General features: G+C 38.8%; 1 protein-coding gene across 1 annotated transcript; it reads right to left on the bottom strand.

Moving 5' to 3' along the window:
* Positions 1-420: 420 nt before the first annotated feature.
* Positions 421-24290, bottom strand: MLYCD (malonyl-CoA decarboxylase). Its single transcript, XM_010579655.1, has 5 exons — positions 23705-24290; positions 13822-13934; positions 12369-12525; positions 11716-11865; positions 421-1943 (listed from the first exon to the last, which is right to left on the bottom strand). The coding sequence occupies exons 1-5, from the start codon at positions 24254-24256 to the stop codon at positions 1410-1412; spliced, it is 1506 nt and encodes a 501-aa protein (XP_010577957.1). The 5' UTR covers positions 24257-24290; the 3' UTR covers positions 421-1409.
* Between the last annotated feature and the right edge of the window lie 1230 nt (positions 24291-25520).

The following is a 25520-nucleotide window of genomic DNA, read 5'->3' as shown; positions in this document are numbered from 1 at the left end:
GCATCACTGCCACTGATGACCAGCTGCTGTATAAAAATGTGTTTGCTCCCAAGGGAATAACAGGCAGTGAACGTACCCTGTCCTTTAACCATCAGTGTTGCAAAATCTACCATGAACAGAAGTTAAGTCAAGCCTTTCTCTGCTTGGAAGATACGTATAGTAGATTTCTGTAACAGGTTACCAGCTTGGAGGATGGGATTTTCTTCTAATAATGTATACAAAAAAAGTGTATCCAATTACATAAATTTCATTCTAGGAGAAAGGCTAATTGGACACTTAGAGCTTTCTTCACTTCTGTTTTCATACACGAGCAGGACCTCTATCACTTTCAATTCCACTGTATAATTCTTCTCTTGAAACAGGACTGGAATTTGACCAGACACGGAATAAACCAGAAATTACAAAACATCATGGAATTCTGTTAAGATGGTTCTTCTGCTGTGGTGATACTGTTATCAAGAAGGGCTGTTAAATGAAGGAAGGTACATGCTCAAATAAACAAGATATGATTTATTGAGAAAGTATATTTTATTGATTGACAGGTCACACCTACCCCTTTATTAAAAAACCTTTTTATCAACTTAAAAAAATTACCAGAGCCAAAGTATAATATACATATTTGGAAACTTCTCAACTGATGCCTAAGTATCAGTCTCTCTTATTCCCCTCTCCTATTTGAACACTTCCTTTTTGCTTATTATATTTTAGCAGACAAAAGTGCAAATATAATACTACATACCTGCTGCACTGAGAGATCCTGATTTTTCAACCACATTAATGCAAGGCTTTTCCATGCTCCAGCAAAGCAAGGGTTCAGTGACGTTTTTAGTGGGTTTGAAAAAGGAAAATGCCAAGAGGTTTTACATGAGAGTTTTTGAGGGTGAAAAAGACAGATATTCTTGAAATAAAATTGTACATTACTGTTTTGCTAATATATTTGACCAAAAATTTACCTTCATTCAGTACTTCTTTCCAGGTACTTTGGTACTGAACAATCTATAGTAGTATTATGACAAAGAAGAGCAGCTCCTTTCCAAGTTTATACAGGTTTATTATAATATAATAATATATTTATTATAATATAATAATGGTACAGCTCAAGCATTTTCCGTTCAAGTTACCACTGAGTTGTAAATGATTTAGAGAATTTTACTCACCCTTTAATACATCCCTCCAAACCATTTCCACAAAACAGATGTCTAGAACTCGCAGTGACTCAATCACAGCCAATCAGGTTTTGAATATATGGCAATGTAAGCAAGACAACTGATAATCCAGATAACTTTGCATTGTATTTTGCTGAGTAAATTTGTTTTACAAGGGACATTCTCGTTTAAATATAGACACTGAAAAATATTACAGCTCTTTATAGGTGAGGAACACTTGTTCTTAGTTTTTGTAATATTTTATTAAAGCTTGCTATTTTGCTGGAATTGAGACACCAAGGAAAGAACCTGCTCTGAGGCTTTAATTTGTTTAGTCCCCAGGTATGCTGCACTATTGCTAGCTGTATCCTCTAAGAAATATCGGTAGTTTACCATCATGCCACAAGAAGCAGCAATGCCCCGAGGGCTTGTGTCCGCCATCCAGTTTATCCGCCACATCACAGAGCCGTTCTGAAGATGAAAATTTGCTACTGGATTAAGAGCATAGCCACGATGTTTCTCTCCATACAAATACCAGGCACAGAGTCTCATAAATGGTACATGAAACACTTTAACTAATTTTTCTGATCTCACCCACTCATTGTTATTTAAGAGTTTCTTCAGTGTTTCAGTAGTAGAGTCTCCTGTGATCTCAGAGATTTCTTGCCATTCTGATTCTGTAAAAAGTTCATTTCTTTCCAGTTCTTTTGTTTGTGAGGAGAGGAGACCAACAAGCCATTTTGTGAATCCTGGGATAGGTGAAAGAGTAGAAAAAGCTTTTATCTGAGGAAGTTCTTTCTGCAGACAAAAGGAGAGAAAAAAAATTCATGAGTTTTGTTATGATTGACAATGAGAAGTTTGAGTGAAAGAACAACTGATACCCTTTACTTGATGTCAAGCAAAGACTAGGGATTCTGGGAATTAACTGATACACATAGACAAAAAAAGAAATAAAAAAATCACCCTGCCAGTAATAGGTGCACTTGAAGCACAAAGAAAATTTTAACCCTGAATTACAGTCCACACACACAATCTATATAAAAGTACTTATACAGTACTTACCAACACTACGTTCTGGTATATCATTTTATAGGCAGAAATAAAAAAATACAATCGCATGCCATAAAGAAGTTATTCTGAGGAATAATTTTTTTTAAAAATAAACATCCAAGTTTTCAAAACCTTTTAAATATAATTTATTTTTCACATGTAACTTTTTTTTTAAATCAAGGGCAGTTAATTATTTTAGTCTATTGTAAAATCAGGAGAGGTAAGATTTCTAGACTTTAGTGGACAGAAGTATTTCCTGAAGTTATAAAAGAGGTTCTTTATACAGGCTAGCTACTTTCCATGCTATTCCCAAACTATAAACTACATTGATAAAATAGCAAGACAAGAAATACATACTTGCAGTAAAAAAATTAATCACACAGTTTAATACTTGCTTTAACAAAATAAAACTTCTCTACTCCTGCTAATTTATGAGTAAAAACTGTTAACTATGTAATCATGTAAACCAAAACATACATAAGGAAAACCATGTGTTAGTTTTGGGGCATGCCAATGTGAAGAATAGGGAAGGCTGTTAAACTCACTGTCACTTGGAATTAACAAAAATTACATCAGTCAACCGTGCTGAAGGAGTAGGGGGGCAAGGAACAGAGGGAAGACTGAGCTGAACTGAAACCACCACAGTGTTGTTTTAATTATTGTTCATATAGGAAGGAGCGGTGAGAATCAAGACATTTATCAACATTACAGAAGCATCTTAATGTCAACAGAAAATTGCCTTTAAATGACTACAAAATGCATTTTTTTCTACTTTGAGTGTTACCGAGATAACCATTAAAAAGTCATCATCGCTCAGATACTATCTTACACTAGCAAATGTTAATGGAACGCGTGCTGCTAGGTTGTTTGAATTGCACCTGCACTGCTGCATCCTCAGGTACCGCTGTGCTCCACACAATGCTGCCATCTGCATTCTGTTTCAGGAGGATGCAGAAGCCAGGGAACGCAGGCCTGGCATACCTCTGTTACAGACTGGAGCCAAGCACCATTTCTAATAACTTTGATAACTGGAATAATATTCAGCTGGTTATTTACAACATCTTTTTCCTTCCCACACAGAGCTTCCCAAATAGCTTACTGCTGTTCTGCTGGCTTCTGGCACTACGATACACCAGCCAGCTCCAATCTACCACCTCTTCAGTTTTGTCACTTATAACTGAAAAAACTGGATAACCTCACTTGCTCCCCTCATCTGAAGTTCTTTTGAGTGTTACACAGATACATAAGCCAAAGAATTCTTTTGGGACCAGACAGGGACAAGAGAGGCAGACCAAGTTACAAAGAAACACCCCATTTCATCTCCTTAGAGAATTGGATAAAGAAAAAAGCAATTTATTTTATAAAAACACTCATTTCTGTATCTTACTGAACAAACCAACCATTTTTGTAATCAGAGCACCCAGGAGATCCTGACTATGTCATATTCTCAACTGCTATAGCTACCATGGTCAGGTAGTGCAATACTAGTAAAGCTTTGATCTCCTGTGACTTTTTCAAGTCTCCACTAAAGGACATGATGATATTTTATTTTAAGAGTAATTCTGAAGCATAAGCCTGTAACAAGATCTGTGAAATACAACTATCAGATTTCATCGCATATGCATTTCATAAAAGAAAAAATACTCTTTGTAAATCTACGGAAAGAGATGTCTGTGGAAGGCAATTTCTGCTGCTATCTTAGCACCTCTTTGTACAATTTTACAGAATACAGCATTTATAAAACAAAATAGTTTATTAGGGTTGTGCTTTTACTGCAGACCATGGCTACAAGCGGCATGGATATAGAAAATATGTTTTAATTAAAAGAATGTTTCTTGGAGTAGACAGTTCAGCCTTTTTATAAAAGTTTCCCCTGTGCTTTTGAAAAAGAGAGCAATGACCACAGTAAATTAAAAAAAAATATTTGGGGGCAGAAAAAGGGCAAAAATGAGAACAAAGCAAAGCAACTCTACAGACTTCAGAAATCTTTTCCTTCCCAGTGCCATGCTCAATACTTGCCCATGGATATAAAGACTATTTATCCACAAATCAATTCAAAATAACTTCTGAAATTTGAATACAGAATCAAATGCACTCACTAAACTTCCTTTGGTCACCTTTCATCTGCCTCCTTGTAGTGTTTCTCAGTCAAGGAGTATATCTCATCATGGCACGCGGAATCCACGTTTCTTTAAAGCAGCAGGATCTTAAGTAGTGTGGTAGAGTTATACTCAGTTGCCCCCTTGTCAGCTGCCACACTTTCCTTGATTCAGCACTAGCTCCCACCAAAGACAACACTACTTGCACAAAATCACAGAACCCCTGAAGAAGGAGGAGGGAGAAAGGCGGCACAGAAGTGAATTTTTAAAGGCCACTGGAAAAATACTTCAAGATACTTCTTCCTGGAGAAAAAGCTGATAATTTTCAGTTCTATCAAGATGGGAACGAGCAGCATCACTTGCTACCTTCATTTCTCCATCAGCGCACTGAAAGCTGACCAGTGGTGACTCTACTGTGACCAGCTGTAGCTTAGCTGCTGAGACAGTCTGCTGTTAAGTCATTTGAGTTTTTGCATGTCAGCTCTTACTGCGGCTAGATGAATTTCTGCCCAGAAGGGAGGGCCACAACTCCCTTCTGAAGATTCAATGACCCAGTGCTCTTCTGCCTGTCCACACAATAATGATGGATGACAACTCAGCAACTGTCTATGATGTGATAGACCTGCAAACAAACCTTAAGGTACAGAAACACAAACCTGTAATCTATAATGAGAAGTACCCTTTTCACGTCAGCATCCTTAAGCAGCAGCAAGTTTCCCCCAAAAGAGACTGGATTTCAAAATGGGGTTTCATTCTTCTAGGTCTTCATTCCTGTTGTGCTTTAAAGTTCCTCTTTAGTCCATAATACAGAGAACACAAGAGACAGGGAAAATCGGTATAAGTTTTCAAATTAATGACCTATCATTGAGAAATCCTAGATGTGCTCCTAGAGGGATTACAGATGTTACTATTGTGCAGCGGGGGTGAAAAAGAAGAGAAAGAAAAAAAAAAAAAAAAGAGAAAAAGGTTGTTAGAGGCTATTTTCCTCTAGGTAGGGATTCAAAGAATACAGGATGTGTTTCTTTTTGACCTGGAGATAGGACTACATTCCTTACAGGTTTTCCTTTTTTCTAACTGTATTACTCATCCTATAAAAGACAGTGCCTTTGAAAACATATTGCTTAGGTCTCTTTCATGAATTCTTCACAGGTATTTGGGGCTAAAACCTGAGAGTGGAAAAAGGAAGATAATGCTGAAATTTGAGAAGCAGAAACTCTTCTTTCTGGTAAAAGGAAAAACTGGTTGGACCAAGAGAAAAGGCTGCTTACCACAAAGTCAAGTCTGGAAGTCTTCTAAACCATCTCTGTTAAGCAAGCACAGTGTTTGAAAATACTATTTTGCTACTGAACAGAGCTAACAATCAGGGCTTTGCACACAGGAGCTGAGCCATGCCCATTGCTTCCTAGGTTAACAATTCCAATCTCATCTCCCAGCTTGCAAAGCCAAGAGGGTACCTAAGCACCATCCACAATGACAGAAGCGAGAATGACTTCTTCCCATATTTGTGTATTAATAATAACCACTGCAAAGTTCCTAATTAAGTAACTGACATTTTGCTTCCTTGTGATGTTGGGTGCACTTTGTTTATCACTCACTTTCAGGAGTGACCTGTTCACTAAGCCCAACGCAAGATATTTATCAGCAAGTTAGTAGCTCCTACTCCATTAATAAATACAAAATGGGAAATTGTGCATATTTTTTACTTCTTAGGACAGATAAGACATGGGAAAGTGACCCCATTTTGAAACTACAGTACAGACTACTACATATCTGATAAATGCTTGAGTTTAGGAGCTTATCTGAGGCGGCCATTTCTTGTAAAAAAATAAATAGATGCAGCAAAGTGTGCACATTTATGTTGCTGCTAAATTGATGTGCTAGTTTCTAAGGCTGTTGGTGGAGATCCATTAATGTTTATTTTCTTGTCAGAAACCCATACACCATTAAGAAACAGCTGCTCATTTTGTTTTGGGGTAGATTTCTGGGTTTGGTTGTCTCTTAGGGTTTGGGGTTGGTGTTTTTTTTCATTGCAGAAGAGTGCAGATTTCTCCTATTATCCGTATCTCCTCTGAAACTGTCTTGCACTCTGAAAGCTGTAGTACAAGGTCACATTTTTCATCAATGAAAGCAAAGCCTGTTTTGGAAATTATGATCTCCCCAGGTCACCTAGATCAAATTAAGGTAGCAATTATCAACAGCCCAACCAGAAAGCTAAAATCTGCCACCAATTGTTAAGCATTCTATTGAGTCACATAGTAGCTATCAGTTTTCTCCCCCAAATGCCACAGGCTATAAAATTCTAAGCAGTTTTCTCAAAGGCTTCACCACAGTTATCTGTGTCTGTCATCTGCAGACCGAATTGCTATGATGTACCTTCTGTGGAGTTACAGACCATTTACAGTGGCTATAAACACATTCTGAATTAAATGTCTGTCTAATGAGAAATCTATTTGTCTATGCATTCACCAGCACCTACCAGCTTGCTAGAAATGCATCTGCCTGCTTTTTTCCAGCACCCTATTTGGGGTTTCTTTGTTTTCTTAGTAGTTGTCTGAAATTGTTTCAAAATGCAATTCATTTCTGGGAACAACACAAGCTTAAATTTAAGAAATACATGAGATTATTTCTGTTGTCTGCTCCCTGCTTTATATACATTAATATAACCAAGAAACTACACAGAATACGTAGGTAGCCTATTCTCAGATTTGTACAGGCAGACCTGGGACCAAATTGGTATCAGTGGACTAATGAATTCATCCCACTGCTTACCCAAAATAATCCAAACAGGATATGCTCAGATAACAATAGAAGCCTGTTTACAAAACCCTTCTATATTATTTGTGTAGCAAACTTTTGTCAAGCACCTACCAAAAAAAGAAAAATCTCCTATTTAGAGCAGCACACTTTCTCCCAGGATGCCCTTTGTATGCGACACAAGCTACACCCCTAAGGTCCTATTCTGATCTCCATTATATCCCTCCCCTTTACCCAATTATGTTACAATACCTGTGGCAAACGCCAATCATAATGTCTAGGTAGAGATTAAGGATTCAAACTGCTAACTGTGCACATATAAAGAGATGAAACTGAGGACCCATTTCTGTGACTCAACTTCATACTTCCTCCATCTGCTTAAATTAGTAAAAGACTCAAAAGCAGGGGCCATTAACTTCTATGCAGTGCCTCAAACTAACAGTGCTTAACACTGAGGGTTGTAATCTTCGCCAGAGCCTCTACTGCTGCAGTTTTCCTAACAGTCCTAATAAAAACCCATTTGCAAGAAATACTTTCATGAAGGAATCTGTACTTGGCATTCTTTGAAGGTGAGAACTGCTACCCTACACATGTTCATGTCTAGCAGTGCATGCGATCAGTTCAGGCAAATTAGCAAGAAGATTTCTAAAAAATTAAGCTCTGTCTTAATTGTCCATTAATGAGATTTTAAGGAATCTGGTACTAACTGAATTTATAGACATAACTTTATAGTGTAGATACCTGCTAGATCAATGTTTCAGTACAGTTTTTAAAAATCTTGCCAAATAAAGGCTTCAATGGTGGAAAAAAAGAGTGGCTATTAGCCTGTTTCTAACTTAGTGCATGTCTTTTTCTGATCTAATGATACACATTCATGACAGGTCCAATTTGGAGTTTTCCTTATGAAGAATGACAGCTGAGAATTCAGTTTTGAGGTTACAATGGCACTTACAAGTAGAAGTGTCAGAGCAGGTTAAGTTAAGGCAAACTCAGATAAAGGATTTTACTAGAGGATAAAAAAAGTTTTAAAGAGTTTGCAGTGCCTTGGGAGAATATGAATCAAATAATGTTCTGCAGATCAAACATATGTCCACAAAAGTTAACTCAAACAAATGGCAAGTTATAAAACTGTATTAATCATCAACAAGTCAAATATAATGAAAAACAAAATCCTCAACCCCTTCAAACGGTCTCTTCCCAAAGCATTTTATTATCAGTTAAGTTAAAGCGAGTCTCAACTTACATAACCTGGAACACTTGGTGATTTAGCAGCACTTTAAATAAAGATTTATTGCACAGCCATACAAAGGTTGTATAAAAAAATCCTCTTCCTATCAGAGACCTCAACTATCCATTTTTACGAAGGCTGCTGGAAGCCTGCTTAATGAGATGTAATTTTTGACCCAAGATTTTTTTGCTGAGGCTATACTGTTTCAGCTACTGTCACCAAGTCAACTCAGCACTACTGCTATACCATTTGTCCCTTTTAAAGTAAGTGACTATAATGCTGCTCCAAAGAATTATGTCCAATCTGAACACAGACAACCTTGGGAAGTCCTTTGCTTACACCTGACCAGAGAGAAAGAGAACACGTGTACAATTAATGCACTGAAGTAGGACTTCCAGAATTTTGGGAGACAGGTAAAACAGGGTAAAACAGGCTGCCAAGAGTATTACTCATCGTCATATGCCCTGCCTTTGCCCTGAAAAATCTAACTTTGTAGAAATTTCACAGTGTAAGTATTCTGAAGCTGAAATACTGTGCTGGTTTTGGCTAGGATAGTCAGTTTTCTTCCAGTAGCTAGTATGGGGCTATATTTTGGATTTGTGCTACAAACAGTGTTGATAATTCAGGGATGTTTTAGTTACTGCTGAGCAGTGCTCACACAGAGCCAAGGCCTTTTCTGTTTCTCGCCCCACCCCACCAGCAAGTAGGCTGGTGGTGCACAAGAATTTGGGAGGGGACACAGCCAGGACAACTGACCCCAACTGACCCAAGGAATATTCCAGACCATATGACGTCATGCTCAGCATAGAAAGCTGGGGGAAGAAGAAGGAAGGGGGGGACGTTCAGAGTGATGGCGTTTGTCTTCCCAAGTAACCGTTATGTGTGATGGAGTCCTGCTTTCCTCGAGATGGCTGAACACCTGCCTGCCCATGGGAAGTGGGGAATGAATTCCTTGCTTTGCTTTGCTTGCGTGCGCGGCTTTTGCTTTACCTATTAAACTGCCTTTATCTCAGCCCATGAGTTTTCTCACTTCCACTCTTCTGATTCCCTCCCCCATCCCAACCAGGGGGAACAAATGAGCGGCTGTGTGGTACTTAGTTGCTGGCTAGGGTTAAACCACAACAAATACACAGGGCTTCTCTCCACTGACACGTAAAGACCCCCGAGATGGAAGTCACAACATTTACAACAAAAGCCGAATGAGCGGGCATTACAGAAGTGCATCAAATAATTCTGATAACAACAGTATGATGATTCAGGGTCACTTCACAGATGCAAAATACGTAATGGGAGATGGCTCTTGCAGAATTCAAGACAACAAATTCAAGAACAATACTTTGGAATGAAAAGGAAGAAAGCATGATGGAGTGGGAAGAAAGCGGGAAGAAGAGAAAAGAAATAAATATTAACAACATCAAAGAGTGGAAGAAAAACTATTCGAGAACTACATCCATCATGGATAAACACTCCTGGATTATCCTTTACATCTTTTTTAGCCCTACAATGGTACCCCAACAAGGTTTATCAACAAGAAAAGGAACGGTGTAGACAATACATGGAGGTTGTTGTACCTTTAATATATATAGATAGATATAGAATAAATATACATAGGCGGTTCAAGTTTTGCTACAACTCCATAGTCAGGTAAGTGCGTGTCCAATTCACCATATAAAACCTTACTAATAACAGCACATTTTTCATAACATCTTACAGCAGTGTATGAAATTTAAGTAGGGAGGAAGACCTCCATCTTTGGCACTGTATGGAAAGCACTTAGCTGTCAATATCAAGTAAGTTATTTAAGCTTGAGGCAATGATTTTATTATTAGAATGTATTTAAAGGCATCTCAGCCAAGTGTTTCCTATTCATCGTGTATTTGATGAACACTGAAGGGCTGGATTTTACAACATTGAAACATAGAAACTTTATTGTAAGTATAAATAAGAAACACACTCTTCTGTTGGACACATCAAATTTTAGACATTGCATATAGGTTATCTAAGTATGGTATGTCTATTTTCCTTTATAACTTCACTTATAACTTTTCTAGTGTTGTAAGCAATTTAGTGATGGACAAATATGTTGTCAATAGGATTATTTTATGAGAGCAACTCAATTATCCAGAAATTATTTTTCAGATGTGGAAGCAGATAACTGCATGAATTTATTCCAATTTCCCCTCAGTCAAGATCAGACAGATGGCACAGCCTAATTATACCTGGACTACTGCACTTTAGACAATTAATCTAAAAGCCATTCCGAAAGCAACAAGCAACAAAACTCAGCCAAAATATCCATTAAAAATAAAATAAAATAAAAAACTTCAGGGCAGCCAGCTATGATTCAGTAGCTGACTAATCAATCATTTTGTAGTAGTAAGAAATTTGGTGCATCCAATTTTAAGTTATTTTTGCAAGTAGAACTGAAGTTCTAAATCACAGACAATTTTCCAGACATCGTTACTAATCCAGATGTTGGAACAATTAATATAAACACAAGTAGTGATCATTACTTTTAAGTGAGAGCTTTGTTAATAATTTAAGTAGCAAAGACTAATAAATAAAATAATGTACTCAACACAGGAACGTGACTGTCTCTTTCACGCCACTCCATGTACAAATTAATTAATTTTCATTCCTTTCTCCAGTTGCTTGGAAGAAGGTTCTACAAGAAGAAGTCCTAAAACTATCAACAATAATCCCATAGCATGCAATGATATTATATAAATTCATAGAACTGACTTGCATAAAGCAACTGATTCCTGTGACTTTCAAATGTTAAAGACATCTTCTTTACTATACTGCAGGAAATGCTCAGGCAAAGAATTTTTTTTTTTTTTAAATTGACATATTCAAGGCAAGCATGCAAACTGCATACATAACCGGTGGCAATTCAATATAACAAACAAGAAAACGAAATAATTAATGTAAAGGAATTATCTTTGTTACTGGAGCAGCCATAAGATTTTGAAAAAGGAACAGCCAGGTACATTCAAGAGAGAAAATGTTGATCAGAGGCCTGGAAGGGAGCCTGTTAGCATGCATTAACAATGCCCCACCCACTCAACTGAGAGACAGCAGTGAATTAGATTACACACTACATTGCAAAATACAGCTATATTAAAGGTAGCTTCAATAGAACTGTACTAATTTGACTTTCAGGCAACCTATACACATGATTAGGCAAACACAAATAATTCATGCAGTACATGTCAACTATGTAATACTATCTACATCTGGCAGACATTAACCAATAGCAGAAAATGGTCTTCCAACTTTTTGCACATCTTCAAAGGTTGAACTGGTAAGAAGCTACGAGTGTAAGGGAAGACCTAGCAGCTCCTTGCCTTGAGCAATGACACAAAATGGAACCTAAAACAGCAATGTAAGGGGAGCACATTTGCCAAACAGCATTTTAAGTACACCCTGCCACACCTACCTGCAGCTCTTTTACAACCCGCTTGATGAGGTAAGTCCCAAGTTCCACACCTTGCAGTCCCTGCTGAGTCAAACTGATTGAGTAGAAAATTGCTGTTGTAATTTTGTCTGTATCTTCTGTTTCTAAAGGCGGCACTTCTTTCACTATGGCCTGGGAAAATAAGAATAAAGAAAAAGTAGTAGTTATTATCACCATTATGGGGGAGGTGGCCTTTCTTTTTAACTTTCAAATGTGTTAACACTTTTCCCCACTGTTTTATTCACTACCCTCTGTGAAAAATAACAAAAATCTAATCAAAAAGTAGAAAGAAGAGCTGCTTATCCATTAGCAAGTGCAGGAAATAATTGTAACGTGGTTTACAATTTTCAGAAGTAATCACAACCGCTTTGAAGTTTTAATCTCATTTGCTATCTTTTCTTATATATTTCTTATCTTTTCTGTTTCTTCTTGCACTTGAGCAAAACCCCAGAATTTCAACTTACATAATACAGGTGATATACAGATATCCCTGCAATTTTTAAGTGCCAGTTCTCTCATCTCTTAAAAAAATGAAAAACACAAATATTCCCAAATTATAAGGAATTACAGATTTTAAAATAAGTACACTGCAATTTGAGCACTTTGCTGTGTGCTAAATGCATCAGTGACTGTACCTGGATGCTGCTGGAGATATCACTGGTTAGTGCAACATGCAAGACTATCAACGGTTCTCCTGGGATTGCACAGTGAGAAAAAAAGTAGCATCTTCTATATGACCCAACTCGACGCTTCATATCAACCCAGTTTCTAACAGGATGCACAGCTTCAGAACTCAATGAGAAAATAAAAAGGGTAAAATTATTTTTTTTTTTCATTTAAAAATAGAGGTCAGCTGCCAACCCTACAAGCACAGTACTGTTCACATTGGTGTCAGTGACAAAACTCTCCAATCAAAAAAGGAGAATCAGGCTGTAAGTAAAAAAAATAAAATTCATCAACAAACTGTGACAAAGCAGATAGTAAAGGCATACTGCATAGCCGCTCTTTCTAGTTTTCTTTGGGATATACTTATTACATATCTGAGATTTCACTTGCATTTTCTGTTCAGTATCAGATATCCGATTCAGATGACTAAGTCATTGAATGAGTCTGAACACACCTCTAAGGAATTAGTTTTCCCAAGCAACAAAGCAGTTTGTTAGCACTCACACGGCCATGTCTTCAACCAATCATTCAAAATACATTTTCTCTATTGCATATTGAAAGTCTAGTGTGTTTGCCAAAATACCTTGAAGATTAAGTAAAATATTACTCATTATTTTTATTTTGAAAATTTAGCTTGTACAAGATCTCTTTTCTTTGCCTTATCAACATTTAAGTTATGTACTTTCAGAACTCTCTGGAGATTTCTTTTTTTCCAAGCTTTTTATATGACAAAATGCCACACAACATAACCTTGATTCAGTCATTTCCAACTTGATCACTAGAACTTTGAATTTGACAGAAATTCAGAAATAAATGTTGTAGATTTTAAGGAATGTTTATAAAAAACAAGGTGCTCTCTTCACGTATAGTTTACAAGTGATTTCTGTGCATCTCACCAGTTCCAGCCAGGAAAGGGAGCCACACTACCTTAGAAGTAAAACATGCTCTTGAGTGTTGGGCACCCCATGCTGCATCAGACTTAAATACTTATTCCCCACCCACACTGCTGGTGTAGATTGAGGGGAGAAGAAGGTGGCAGTGGTGATGGAGGCAGCAGCAGCACCTGTAGGAGGAAAGGGAGTGCAAGAAGGCAGTGCTGCAAGAATCTGGGTTTGTAGCAGAAGTAACAGCAGCACCTCTGGGAATGTGGGAAGATAACTGAGAACGTTGGGAGAAGAGACAGCAGTCTACGAGTGCAGTATGTGAGCTAAAGGGTCAAATTATGGGACGAATGATCCCCTTTACCATTTATTTAATTCAGGTTTTAAAATGTGATTTTTAGTGTGTTAAATTCAACTATTCTTTAATTATACTTTGCCTATGGTTCAGTATTGAAAAGCATCTTGAAAATAGTGGATCTGTGCAGTCATAAGCATTTCATCACCTTTTCATCAACGAGCGTTAGCAACTTTGAGCACTTACTCACTAATTTTCTGGAGTACTTCACAAGGTGATTGCCAAGTGACCCGTTCCAAGTTCAGGAATCCTGTTGAGAACCACTCTGAAAGCATGTTCTTTAGAACTCCATTCATTTCCTGTAAACAGAAGAAAGATGAACTTATCTGCTAAATATGCTAGGTAGAACATACAAATGTGAGTAAAGATAAACGTCATCATTTCAAACTACAACACTAGGAAGTTCAAGGAAACTAATGCATCTGTTTGAGAAGATTAACCACATAATAGTACAGCTTTCCTCACACAGGACTAAAACAATGAAGATGTTTAAAGATACTGTCTATAGTAAACTGCAGACAAGCAAATGGAAGATAATGCAAAACAATGTAGATGAAAGGCAGACAATAAGTAGAAGTATTTGAGCAGTCTTGACAATAAGGCCACTGCTGCACAGGTGCTCAGACTTAAATACCATGAAAAAAATTATGGGAAATTTGATGAAAATAAGGACTTGAATTTCACTATAGTTTTCTACATCTGAATCTCTTCTGACCATTCAGCAGTTCATGCCTTAGGAAGACTATTAGTACTAGCTTATTAATATAAGAAAGCAACTCACCAAATTAAAATTTTCCAGGTCCTTACCATATTTTATTAGTCATCTCTACTATATTAAACATTTTTTCTATTGCTCTTTATGAGAAAGATACAGAACAGCTATTTACTCCTGTACATTCTGCACCATGATTAACACCTGGAACTTTCTACTTTTGACAGATCTCCAAGGCACATAACATATGTACTGAAGGTGACTGGAACCCATACAGGCACGTTTCAGCATCAGTAAACTACAAAAATGCTTCAGTTTGGACTTTAGCGTGGATTGTACAACTCGGCACAGGAGCTGCACATGCCCACTCAGGATGATAAATTAGAAAATTAGTGTCTTTCAACAGGATGCAGATAGGCTTCCTAGAATTTTTCTTCTCTATAAGTATGAAAATTTTGAGCCAGAAAAACAAAAGCAGCAGCATAAGACTACAGAGCTCAAAAATCACAACAGATTTGGAACAGTACAATACAGAATTAAAGCCAGCTATAATGTCAAATACTTCCAGAAACACTCATTGTAATAATGAATTTTATATTCCCTACTAATTTCCTGCTGCCTATATTATTAAAGATTTTCCTGTCTAAAATTCTTTGAGTTTAGAAAGTATTCTTGAACTCAGCACAGCATGAATATCCCTTAAAGAGATTCTAGAGTTCATTTTTCTTTCTTACATTTGCTTCGTCCATGGGTCACAGTGTGATACCAGCACCAACTTAGCAACAGCTTGATCAGAAACATAGGCTTACCTGAAACTAACTTAATAACCATTTATTTAAAAACAAAAACTCTCCACCTTCTATTCAGACCTGTATTAAATAGCCACTGCTGTACATAAAATCGACAAAAATTATGCTGCAAGGGACTTTAGCTTGCTACATTTAAGCAAAACAACATAAAAAAGATATAAATCTATCCAGAAAACACTTACTACTTAAAACATTTGTCCAAAAGTCAGATGTAGTCTCAGGTCTGCCATAAAAAGGCAAAAATATTTCCTATTGTAACCTAACAAAGATGAAAGTTGTAGAGGCACTTGTCAAGAGACACACATCAAAGAAGGTTTCTGTTGGCCAAAGTAACTCCCAGAAGTATTCCAAGATTAAAAAAAAGGGCAGTTTTATTCTTTAATTCACCATACTAGTAAAACTAAAATTTTGAAACTCTGACTATGCTTGCAGCCAACTGAGATCAGATACTTCAATCTACACCAATCCACCCAAATTTAGAATTAAATTAACTCCTCCCATAACAACTCCTAGAGTAAAGTTGATGGTAATGACCACAGTCATAGAGTTTGCAAAGTAAATTCATAACAAATCCTGGCTCTTTTCCATACCTAAAGTGCAGAGTTCATTTTTCCTTCAGTTTCCATTTTTCCTAACTACTCCTACACTTACTAAGTTGTGCTAGTGAAATATATAGGCAAGTTTTTGTTTGGCATCTATCTTTATTTATGCAGAAATGGCTACTATAGAAATGTTCTAGAAGAAAACAGCCACTCATCTACATTTCCGTCATGTGTGAAAATTTTATGCTATCTTTCTATATTTTTTCAGTAGCATCCTCCAATATATAAGAGCAGCTTACTTACTGAAGCATAAATTGACATATACTTCAAATAGTGAAAATGTCAATTGCATCGTTCCAAATACAGGGAGTATCCATGAACTCTCCCGTGAGGTCAACTCTCCCAAGATTTGTAAATTATTTTTTTGTTGGTCTTTCTCAGTAGAGCTCTCTTTCAGTTATATAATAAACACTGCTGAAAGTCTTCTGCCAAACTGTACTTGCACCTGCACTTGTACTACAAGGCTGAACAAAGCCTGCATATGCTAGTAAAAAAAGGTTTTAAATTAATATGAAACTGAAATAATAATAATAAAAAAATCCACCTTAAGTACGTTTATAGGGTAAGCAATCTCCACTGGAAAACAATGGAAGACACATAATGCATAGCACCAGCATAAACAGAAACCTCTGAAAAAAATACACATATGTGACTATCTGAAACAAGTACCACTGAAGAACTGAGAAAAATAAAGGATCACATTAAATGAAATCCACTCTAGGAATGGACAGTCTTCACAATTTTTCACTGATACTTTGACTAAAATTTTCCTGCCTTCTCTGTCTCAAGGTAACACTATCCTACACAACAGTAGCTGGGGGAGGGGGAAGAAGTAACATAAGAGATGACATTAAAAAGGACCAGATTAGGTATGTCAAAACTTTGCAGCTAGGATAGTTAAGAGGGACATTAGCAGTACACCTTCTCCTGCCTAATAAATGGATCTATTGCACATTTATAGCAAGTTTGATGACTTGGGGGGCTTACCAGACACATATGTTAAACCTGTGCTGCCTTACTACCCCAAAAGAGCAAACTATTGCTGTAATAGGACATTACTGTGAAAAATGCATAATTACCATTGGCTCAGGGCACCTCAACACTTGATGCACTCTGACAATACATCAGTCAAGTGTTATTTAGAGTAACTGTAATCTATACTGGCAAAACTGGTTTTGCTGAGGCTTCTGGGCTAGTGGATTAAAGAGGAAGCAGCAGGTAGAACAAGCTGTACCAGAGCCCAGAACTGTCCGCATAACCGCATCGACAAAAAGGGCTCTTTCTGGCACAGCTAAGTCATGCAGGAATTGCAACTCCTGGGCAGTACAACTGAGCAGGTACTGGCCTGCAACCTCAACAAGGCTTGCATCAGCAACAGTTTTATTGGGAAAAGCTGAATTTTAGTTCAAGTACTCTCTCATACACAGATTGGTCTGTCTTTTTTTTTTCCTCCCCCAATACATTTTTCCTCTTGGACTGTAGAGGTCTAAGTGTCCTAAACAAGTATATTCTGACTGTTTTGCTTATTCTGGCTTTAAGGTACTTCCCTTGTGAATCCTTTTCTGCACACCTCTGAAGTTTTTAGAAAATAACCATAAATCATTTTGGTCAAATATCCCTTGGTGTAGTGAAAGTCTCCAAATATTTCAGGATTGTTTGTTTTATTTTCTTTTGTAAGGGCACACTGTAAACCAGAAATATGAGCTAGAATTGTCAGATCTGGGGTCAAACTAACAGATTCCTATGGCTCTCTTGTCATCCATCTGCTTTTTGGAACAACATTTCAAGCCACAGTCTAGCAGCTAGGAGGGAAAACTGCTGACGGCTGCACTCCTTGCGACTCATTATTTTGAACACACTGCTCTGCATCTATTGGCAGCAACATGGCTCATATGGCAACGAGTGACTTGGGAGAAAGCCAGTGATACTACACAGAAACTGGTAAAAGTGGAAAACATAGGAATCGCGCATTTTGCTTCTTTGAAGCACCTACAGGTTTAGCAAGCATGCTCCATACGATGGGACATAATGATGCCCAATTGAACCGAAGGCTGCTTTTCAAGATGCAGAATGCTTTATAGAGCTACTTTAGGTCCAAGATACAGCTGTATAAAAGCAGTGCAATTGTCACCAAAGAAGAAAGTGAAGCAGATGTGCTTTCAGTAATGATTTTGGAAGAAAGAAATATTGTTCATGGGAAATTACAACGCAAATCAAATAATCTGTCAGTCGTAAATAATAATGCTTTATAATACAACAGGGCAGCATACAGGCCAAAGAATTAGCATAGTTCCAGCTGGAAGTGACCTACAACAATAATCTAGTCCAACTGCAGTTGTGTATGTTGACAAAATTTCTTAGTGCAGAAAGATATAAAACACTTTATACTATCCAAAGCTGTGTTTGATTTGAGTCATCTGTGCAAAATTCTGAGTTGTGTTTAATATCATAGTATACACTAAGTTTCTGTAAGGCTTGACTTCAACAATGACAGTCTAAAGTTAGGTTCTCTTATTTTGTAAATTTAGTGGCAATTCTTACTTTCATTTCAGAGGCCTTTCTAGTCATAAAATTACATCTCCAACATTTCATTAAAAAGAAAAAAAAAGCACACATTTATTACTCAGCATCCCAACTTTAAATTTTAGCAACAAGACATACTCAAATTAGTATTTAAAATTACCAGCTATACTTCAGTTTCTATTAGCTGAGTATAATAAATTGTGATTTTTATTTTATTTTCATTCCATGTTCTTGCTACAGGACAGCAAATTACAGGCTTTTTCATCTTCACATCAGGTCCCTATTTATTGGGCAACAAATGGGAAAACTCTTATGAAAAACTTAAATTAATTTTTTTTATTAAGAAAAACTGCCTCTCCGATGAGGGAACTATTTCAATTTCCCTCTCAAACTACTAAAAAATAAAATACTCCTTACAATGAAAATTCATACGCAGAAATGTACAGATAAACATAATATGAAACAGCATTAAGTAACACTCCATGCATATCAAACAGATGCCTCAGTTTTTCTTAGTTGCTGGTTAGATATCTGACAGGGCTACAAGAGGAGTATTCTGCCAGCCCCACAAGAGTCAAGTTTTTCTATGGCTTTGGAATATTTTAAGTTTTTAACCTGATATGCTTCATTTGGGCATACTGACTTAGAGACCTACTCTGATATTGCCAAGTGTTTAAAGGTGTCTTTGTTTTTGGTTTGGGTTTTTGTTGGGTTTTTTTTTTTTACAAATTAGCTTCAAAATATACATACAGGATACCCCTAGTGAGATACTGAAAAATACACCCATCAGCAAAACAGGATTCAACAGAGTGACACAAATAAAAAGGGACTGGTTTTCTGATTTTTTTATTGCTAATAGTAACTAGTGCAGTGGTAATAGTAGTGCTGAAAACTTCCCTGGCTCTTGTATTTTATATTGTTTTATGTCTTATTCCTAAAAAAGCCCCACATTTTTATTTCACAGACACCCCCCCCATTTTTGCCCATTTAGACAGTAAGTGTGCAAAAGCATTTTCAAGTGACTTAATCACCTGTATATGTTATTTTACTGTAATCTGTTGAACAAACACAAAATAGAAATGCTTCATCAACCAATATCTAACAGTCCGAGCTGCTTCTGTGTTGATATGTTTTGAGGAAATAGAAAAATATTTTATATTTACAACATGACAGTGGGTAATTCTTGTTTCAATAGGTCTTTCAAAATGCAAAGTAAAAACTAAGGACTGTCTAAGAAATATTTTAGACAGTTTGGGCAAAACCAAAATCCCAGTAGGCCATATAATGCATTCTGTACTTTTACTCCAGCATCAGGAAAATCCATTTAATTTTATTTCCACATTTCCTTGTCAGTGCAGATACAAACACACAAAAGTTATAAAATCCTTGCTGCACATTTGTCTTTATGTATGTTAGAATTTAAATCATACCTACAATAATGAAATGGCTATACAGGACTTTTGATAGGTAAATACCAAACACTTTTTTCATAGAAAAACCTTTAACTTTCATTTGTTTCTCTAGTTAAGGGCTTCTTAGCTCTTTAAAGCAAACTGTTTTGATATTCAGGTTCTCCATATAGCCACTGTTTCACGTGAGTGAACAGCTGTTCTAACTCATTGATGGATCCTCATCAATGAGACCACAGTTCTTTCAAGGCAGTACAACTGGGTGAAATAAATACATCCTTCTGTGGAGGTATGTAGGTAAGACATCTATCACCACAAATATTTCCCCTCCCCAAAAATTCATGTACAGCCTACACACAAAATATTCTCCCTTAAAACCTATTCTACCATTTCCAATTCCTCTACTAAAATTTAAAACCATTTTCCCCAATTATAGAAAGGTCAGTGTTCAAATCTGTGAGAAAGCTTTAAGAAAAAAAATAATTCAAGGAAAAGTCCAACTTTAGGTGCTTATTGTGTTTAGAAGTGGCTGCTATGAGGGGAAAAATACCCAAAACAATTATGGTATTTCTTTTTTTCTAGTAGACCAATATAAAAACAACAAGACACTCCAACTACTGCTTAATTATGGAAGCAGGTTTATTTATAAATCAATTTGACAAAAATGCTATCTTTTTCATTATCTTTTGCCAGCAACTTGAAACTTGCACTGACTTTTTCTAAATCATATGGAAAGATGAAGAGTATTTTAAAAGCAATAGTTGAATGATTTGCTATCTGAAATAATAATGTTGTAAATTTTTCACCAGAATCCATATTTCAAATGCTGAAACTGAATAAGCAAGCAAAATATAAAAAAATCTCAAAAGGAAAATGGCGGCACAGAAAAAGAAGTACTGCAGGCGAGAGGGTTCTGAACAGGAAGAGGAAGAACTACACACAGGAAACAGATTCTCAGCAAATTTCACTCTGTGCATTGCAAGAGCTCATCAGAAATTCAACTCGTTTATAAAGACAGTGGAAAAGGTGCATGTCCTTTGGTGGAAGGAAGGAACAGAACACATGAAAAGAACATAAGAGAGAGAGGAAAAAAATTCAAACAGCATCATGGAAAAGAATTATGCCCAGCTTTACTGTAATTTAACTTTTCAAACAACTTATTATGTGCCAGTATCATTTTTTTGAAATGGTTGTCTTAACATTATCCATGAGGCTTAAGATAGTAATAATTGATTCATATATTTAATAGAAAAGAAAACCCACCTCTGGGACAGATTATGAAGAAAAATTTCTCTTCACCATATGTCCTCCACATATTTTTGGTGGACTCTTTGGAAAAAAAGGCTGTATAGCTTCAAAAATACAGTTTACCACTAAATTTTTGCCATCTGATTATCAAGAAACTTGTGTCAAGAGTATTCATCATCTTTCACACATCCATAGACAGACATTTACTATGTCATAACAACTCGTCACTGAGGATACCTATAATTTTTCTGTCTTGCTCTAGGTGATGATTCTGCCTTCTAATAACTAACTTAAATATAAACTAAACTTTATTTGCAGCATGTTCCTTCTCTTTGCACAATCCGTCATTTTAAGTATTTCCAATGCACTGTTCAGGGTTTATGTTCAAGATCTACACAATTCTTCCAGGAAGGTAGTCACCATTCTTCTCAATTTCTTGTAAGTCATTTTTTTAAACCCAATTTGCCTTACATTAGATCCTGACAGCCAGGGCACTATGACTTCTGATTTAATGGACACTGCTAAAATAGTTCGGCAACTTCAGCTTTCAGAATCTTTCTAATAATGAGACACGTTTTGGAGTGCAGTGCCACTAGGCACATGTCACACAGTACATATAATCAGACTAAGTTAGCCATTTGCATTTCTTCATTTACTTTAAACATCAATTCAACTTAAGAGGTGATTTATGAGAGACAACTGAGGGCACTATGAAGATCTGTATATTTGGGAGTAACTGAAGACAATACTGCACCACTTTGCAGCGCATCATCTATTTTGTTAATGATTCAGGAACAGTGAAACTAATGGAGAAACAATCACCTGGCAATTTGCATCTTCTTGTTTTAAAATAATACCTTAAGGAATTCAAGCAGACAAGAATTCATCATATGTAATAGCGAACCGTGACATGTTAACATCCATCCCAAGTTCCAGAGCTTTTCTATACCTTTTTTTCATCTCTTTCCTGCAGTTAGGGAAACCAGCAAAGAACTATTCTGAAACTGTCCACTACACAATCCCAAAATATATGTTGTATCATGAGAACAGTTCTCTACTCAAGACTCAAATTCTTTATTAAAAAGAAAAAAAAACACTTTTAACACTCCCCCTCTCCTCCCCCCAAATCTATAACCTGAATATTCTGCCATATAGTTTTCTATGTTCTTGACATTTAGCCTCAGAACAGGTACTACAGTATCTCACACCTATGGCTTAAGGTATCAAATCAAATACACATGCCCTCACACCACTTCCTCGCAAACCACTTGCACCAGCTAGTGATCAGCTCCATTGCAGAGACTGTCAAGACTTCCTGCAGGTTGGTACTCCCTTGGGTGCTCATATTCTGACACTTACTTGCAACAGAAGCAAATAGATTTTAAAGGCCGAGCAAGACACTTATCTCAGAAGCAAGACATAACACCTTTCCCAGACAGACACGCTAGCAAGAATACTGTCATGGCACATAGTTCTAGGTCTTGGTTGCTGTGGAAAACAGGTGAGCATGACCTAAATGAAACTCCAAACTGAAAAGAAACAGTATCCAGAGTAAATTCTTACAGCCAATAGGGTTACAAACAAAAACCAATGCAAACCAGTTCAAGCTTAATCTTTCCTCGCTTATGTGCTGTTTATCACCAACTTGCATTTTTAGAATGTATATACATTTGAAAAATAAAACTGATCAATGAGTGCAAAAAAGACTGTAAGAACAGATATGCAGAACTAAGCCCAGTCACATGATGAACCCGAACATTTAAAAAATATTTTGAGAAGACATAACAGAATGCTTACAACAGCCCTTTTATTGAAGCTTTAGTTTTGCAGACAGTATTTTCCTACTTTCAAATGGGTTTAGTATGTTTCTGAACATACTGTATTATTTGACGCATGTACATTCAGCTGTTATACATATTTCTAGCCTGCTAATTTTGCAAATTCAGTCTGCTCTTACTTAAGATGATCCAACTGAATGTGGAATCTTACCAAGGCTGTTGCTACTTCAGTTATGTGATGACCCTGGTTAATTGACAGCACTGACATCAAAACATCCTTTTCTTGTCAAACTTAATTTGGATCTGAACATCGACCAACAAGTTATGGTCAGTGCATCTGACCAACTTGCCGTCTTTCTTCATTGCCTTCCAGGAAGTCCTGTCACCTCCTGCCACTGTCATCTGCTACATCATTCCTTCCTCCACAACCATGTCACCTCGCTGCACCATGTAGCCACTGGTGATGTTCCACCTCACCTCTTTTTGATACACGACTGAGCTAAGTCATGACAACCCCTTTCTTCTGTTGATACTCTTCATCATTAGCACGGCACGGCTGCTACGTCACTTGTGGCCCTATATTGGACTCAGGAGTCACACCACTACACGTCACTCCTGCAGTGAGCTCCCGACGCAGCTTGGCAGCCCCAACATCGGCTGCGTTACGCCACGCTGCGTCAGTGTGGCAATTCCTCCGCTGCCCTAACGCCTGCCCTTCGCAGCCCGCAGCCCAGCCTCCCTCTCCCGCTTCACTGTGGAAAGCCCGTTGCTTCACACCATGGGCCGCTCCCTTCCTGAGCTGTCAGCAAAGCCATCTCCCACTGCTGCCGTGGCCTGTGGGAAGGGATTCACTCGTGTGCCACCGTGGAGACCCCCACAGCGAATGGGGTTCACGGGACGCTCTCCAGCCCAACGTGGAGGGGCTCCACGAGTGGCAAGCCCCAAATCGCATCCCCTCGGAGCCACCCACCCCCAGCCCAGCCCTCACCTTGACATGAGGCCCGTCCACCGCCTTGGTCGCCAGCCCCTCCACCAGGTCGCCCCTCAGCTCCACCAGGAAGCGCAGCCCGCCCTCCAGGCGGCCCAGGTGCTGGAAGAGACCCCGGTACTGGGGGCTGAGGTAGTAGCGGAGCCGGTCCTCGGCCTGCAGCAGGGCCCCCAGCTCCCTCTGCTGCTCCCGGGCCTGCAGCACCTTGGCGCTGAACTCCGCCACCCGGCCGTGGTCCACGCCGAAATCGCGGGCCAAGCGGGTGAGGAGCTCGGCCCTGGGCTGCCCGGCCCCCAGGGCGCGGTAGTAGCGCACGAACTCCGCGCCGCGCAGCTCCGCCGGGGGAGGCGCTTTCTCCTTGGTCTCGTAGGGCGGCAGCGGAGGTACGGAGCGACTCAGCAGCTCCTCCATGCCCGCCACGGAGGCGGTGCCGGAGCCCGCCGGGCCCCGGCGCAGGCCGGCCGCCACCCAGACGCGACGCAACCCCCGCGGCACCGCCCAGGGCCCACGCAGGAGGGGCCGCGGGCTCAGACACGGGCCCAGGCGGCTCATGCCGCCCCTCACCTCTTGCGACAGCCGCGCAACACCCTCCGCCGGGGCCAGGCCGCAGCACCGCCTTCGGGGCCGCGGCGGGCGGGCTGATTGGCTGGCATCGCGGACTGCCAGCGCTCCTCGCCTATCGAAAGCGAGGAGAGTGTGGCGGGGTTGGGGGGGTGGCGGCCGCCATCTTGAGCGTGGCGCGCAGCGAAAGGGTCCCTGTGCGTCCTGCCGGGGTGGCCGCTGCGGCCGGAGGTGTTCCCGGCGCTTCTTCATGGTTCCCTGAGTGCGCTTTCCCTTAGCCTTCACTGTACAACCCTTTGGCCCCTGTATCTTTCTCACCTGTCGCTCCCATTTTTCCCCTACCCACCACTGTTTCCCCTCACAGCTCACCTGCACCTGAGGGAGAGGCCTGAGGTGAGGGTGGGCTAGGCCGTGGCCCTGAGAGAGTTCGGATGGCATCAAAGATAGCAGTGGCATCCAAAAAGGTTTGTCGCCACGGTCTTAGGAGGTCGGCAGGTTTGAGCTCCTGGAAGCCAGCCAGCTGTCAGTTTGAGCGGCTGAGCAGTGAGGGTACAGGGGTTACTGCACAGTCCCCAGAAACACAGGCCAGGCCTGCTGGCATCTGATTGCTCTGAAGTAAGTGCAGGTAACCGCACAAATTTGATTGTGCAATTTGAGGACACAGTGCTGGAAGTAGCGTGCCCTTTAGGACCTGTAGCAAAAAACTCCAGTCGTGAGCCCAAAGTCCTCTGAAGTGCATCAGGACTATTCATGAATGAAGCTAAACATATACATACTGCTCCCAGTTCAGTCTTGCAAAGACGTATTTACCTCCTTTTGACATCCCGTGTCATTGCTACCGTTACATGCCCATTAAACCAAGCAAAACACATAGGTTGGATTGATATCCGTGAGATTAGAATTGAGCACCAATTGTCCTGACCTTCAGAAGCACAGGGAAATCTTAATTCTCGACATTCAAAATAAGAATTGAGGAGGGAATCAAGCCCTCTCTACCAGTGAAGAGACAAACATAAAAACAGAGCACTACCTAATTACTCTATGTTAGAGCTTCCCGAGGGGGGAGGAAAAAAAAAAAAAAAAAAAGAGCTATGTGAGCAGTATAGCCCTGGGGAACTAAGGATCACAAGCTAAGCTAAGTTACCCTCAAGAGAGGGAAAGCATGACTCAGAAACATTACAATATATGAAAAATACTTTTTAAAAACATTTGAATACCCCAGGCAATGAATTAAGTTTCACAAATTCCCTTAACA

Source organism: Haliaeetus leucocephalus, unplaced genomic scaffold, assembly GCF_000737465.1.
Source record: "Haliaeetus leucocephalus isolate CR32 unplaced genomic scaffold, Haliaeetus_leucocephalus-4.0 Scaffold668, whole genome shotgun sequence".
NCBI lineage: Eukaryota > Metazoa > Chordata > Aves > Accipitriformes > Accipitridae > Haliaeetus > Haliaeetus leucocephalus.
This window is presented reverse-complemented; position numbering and strand designations above follow the sequence as displayed.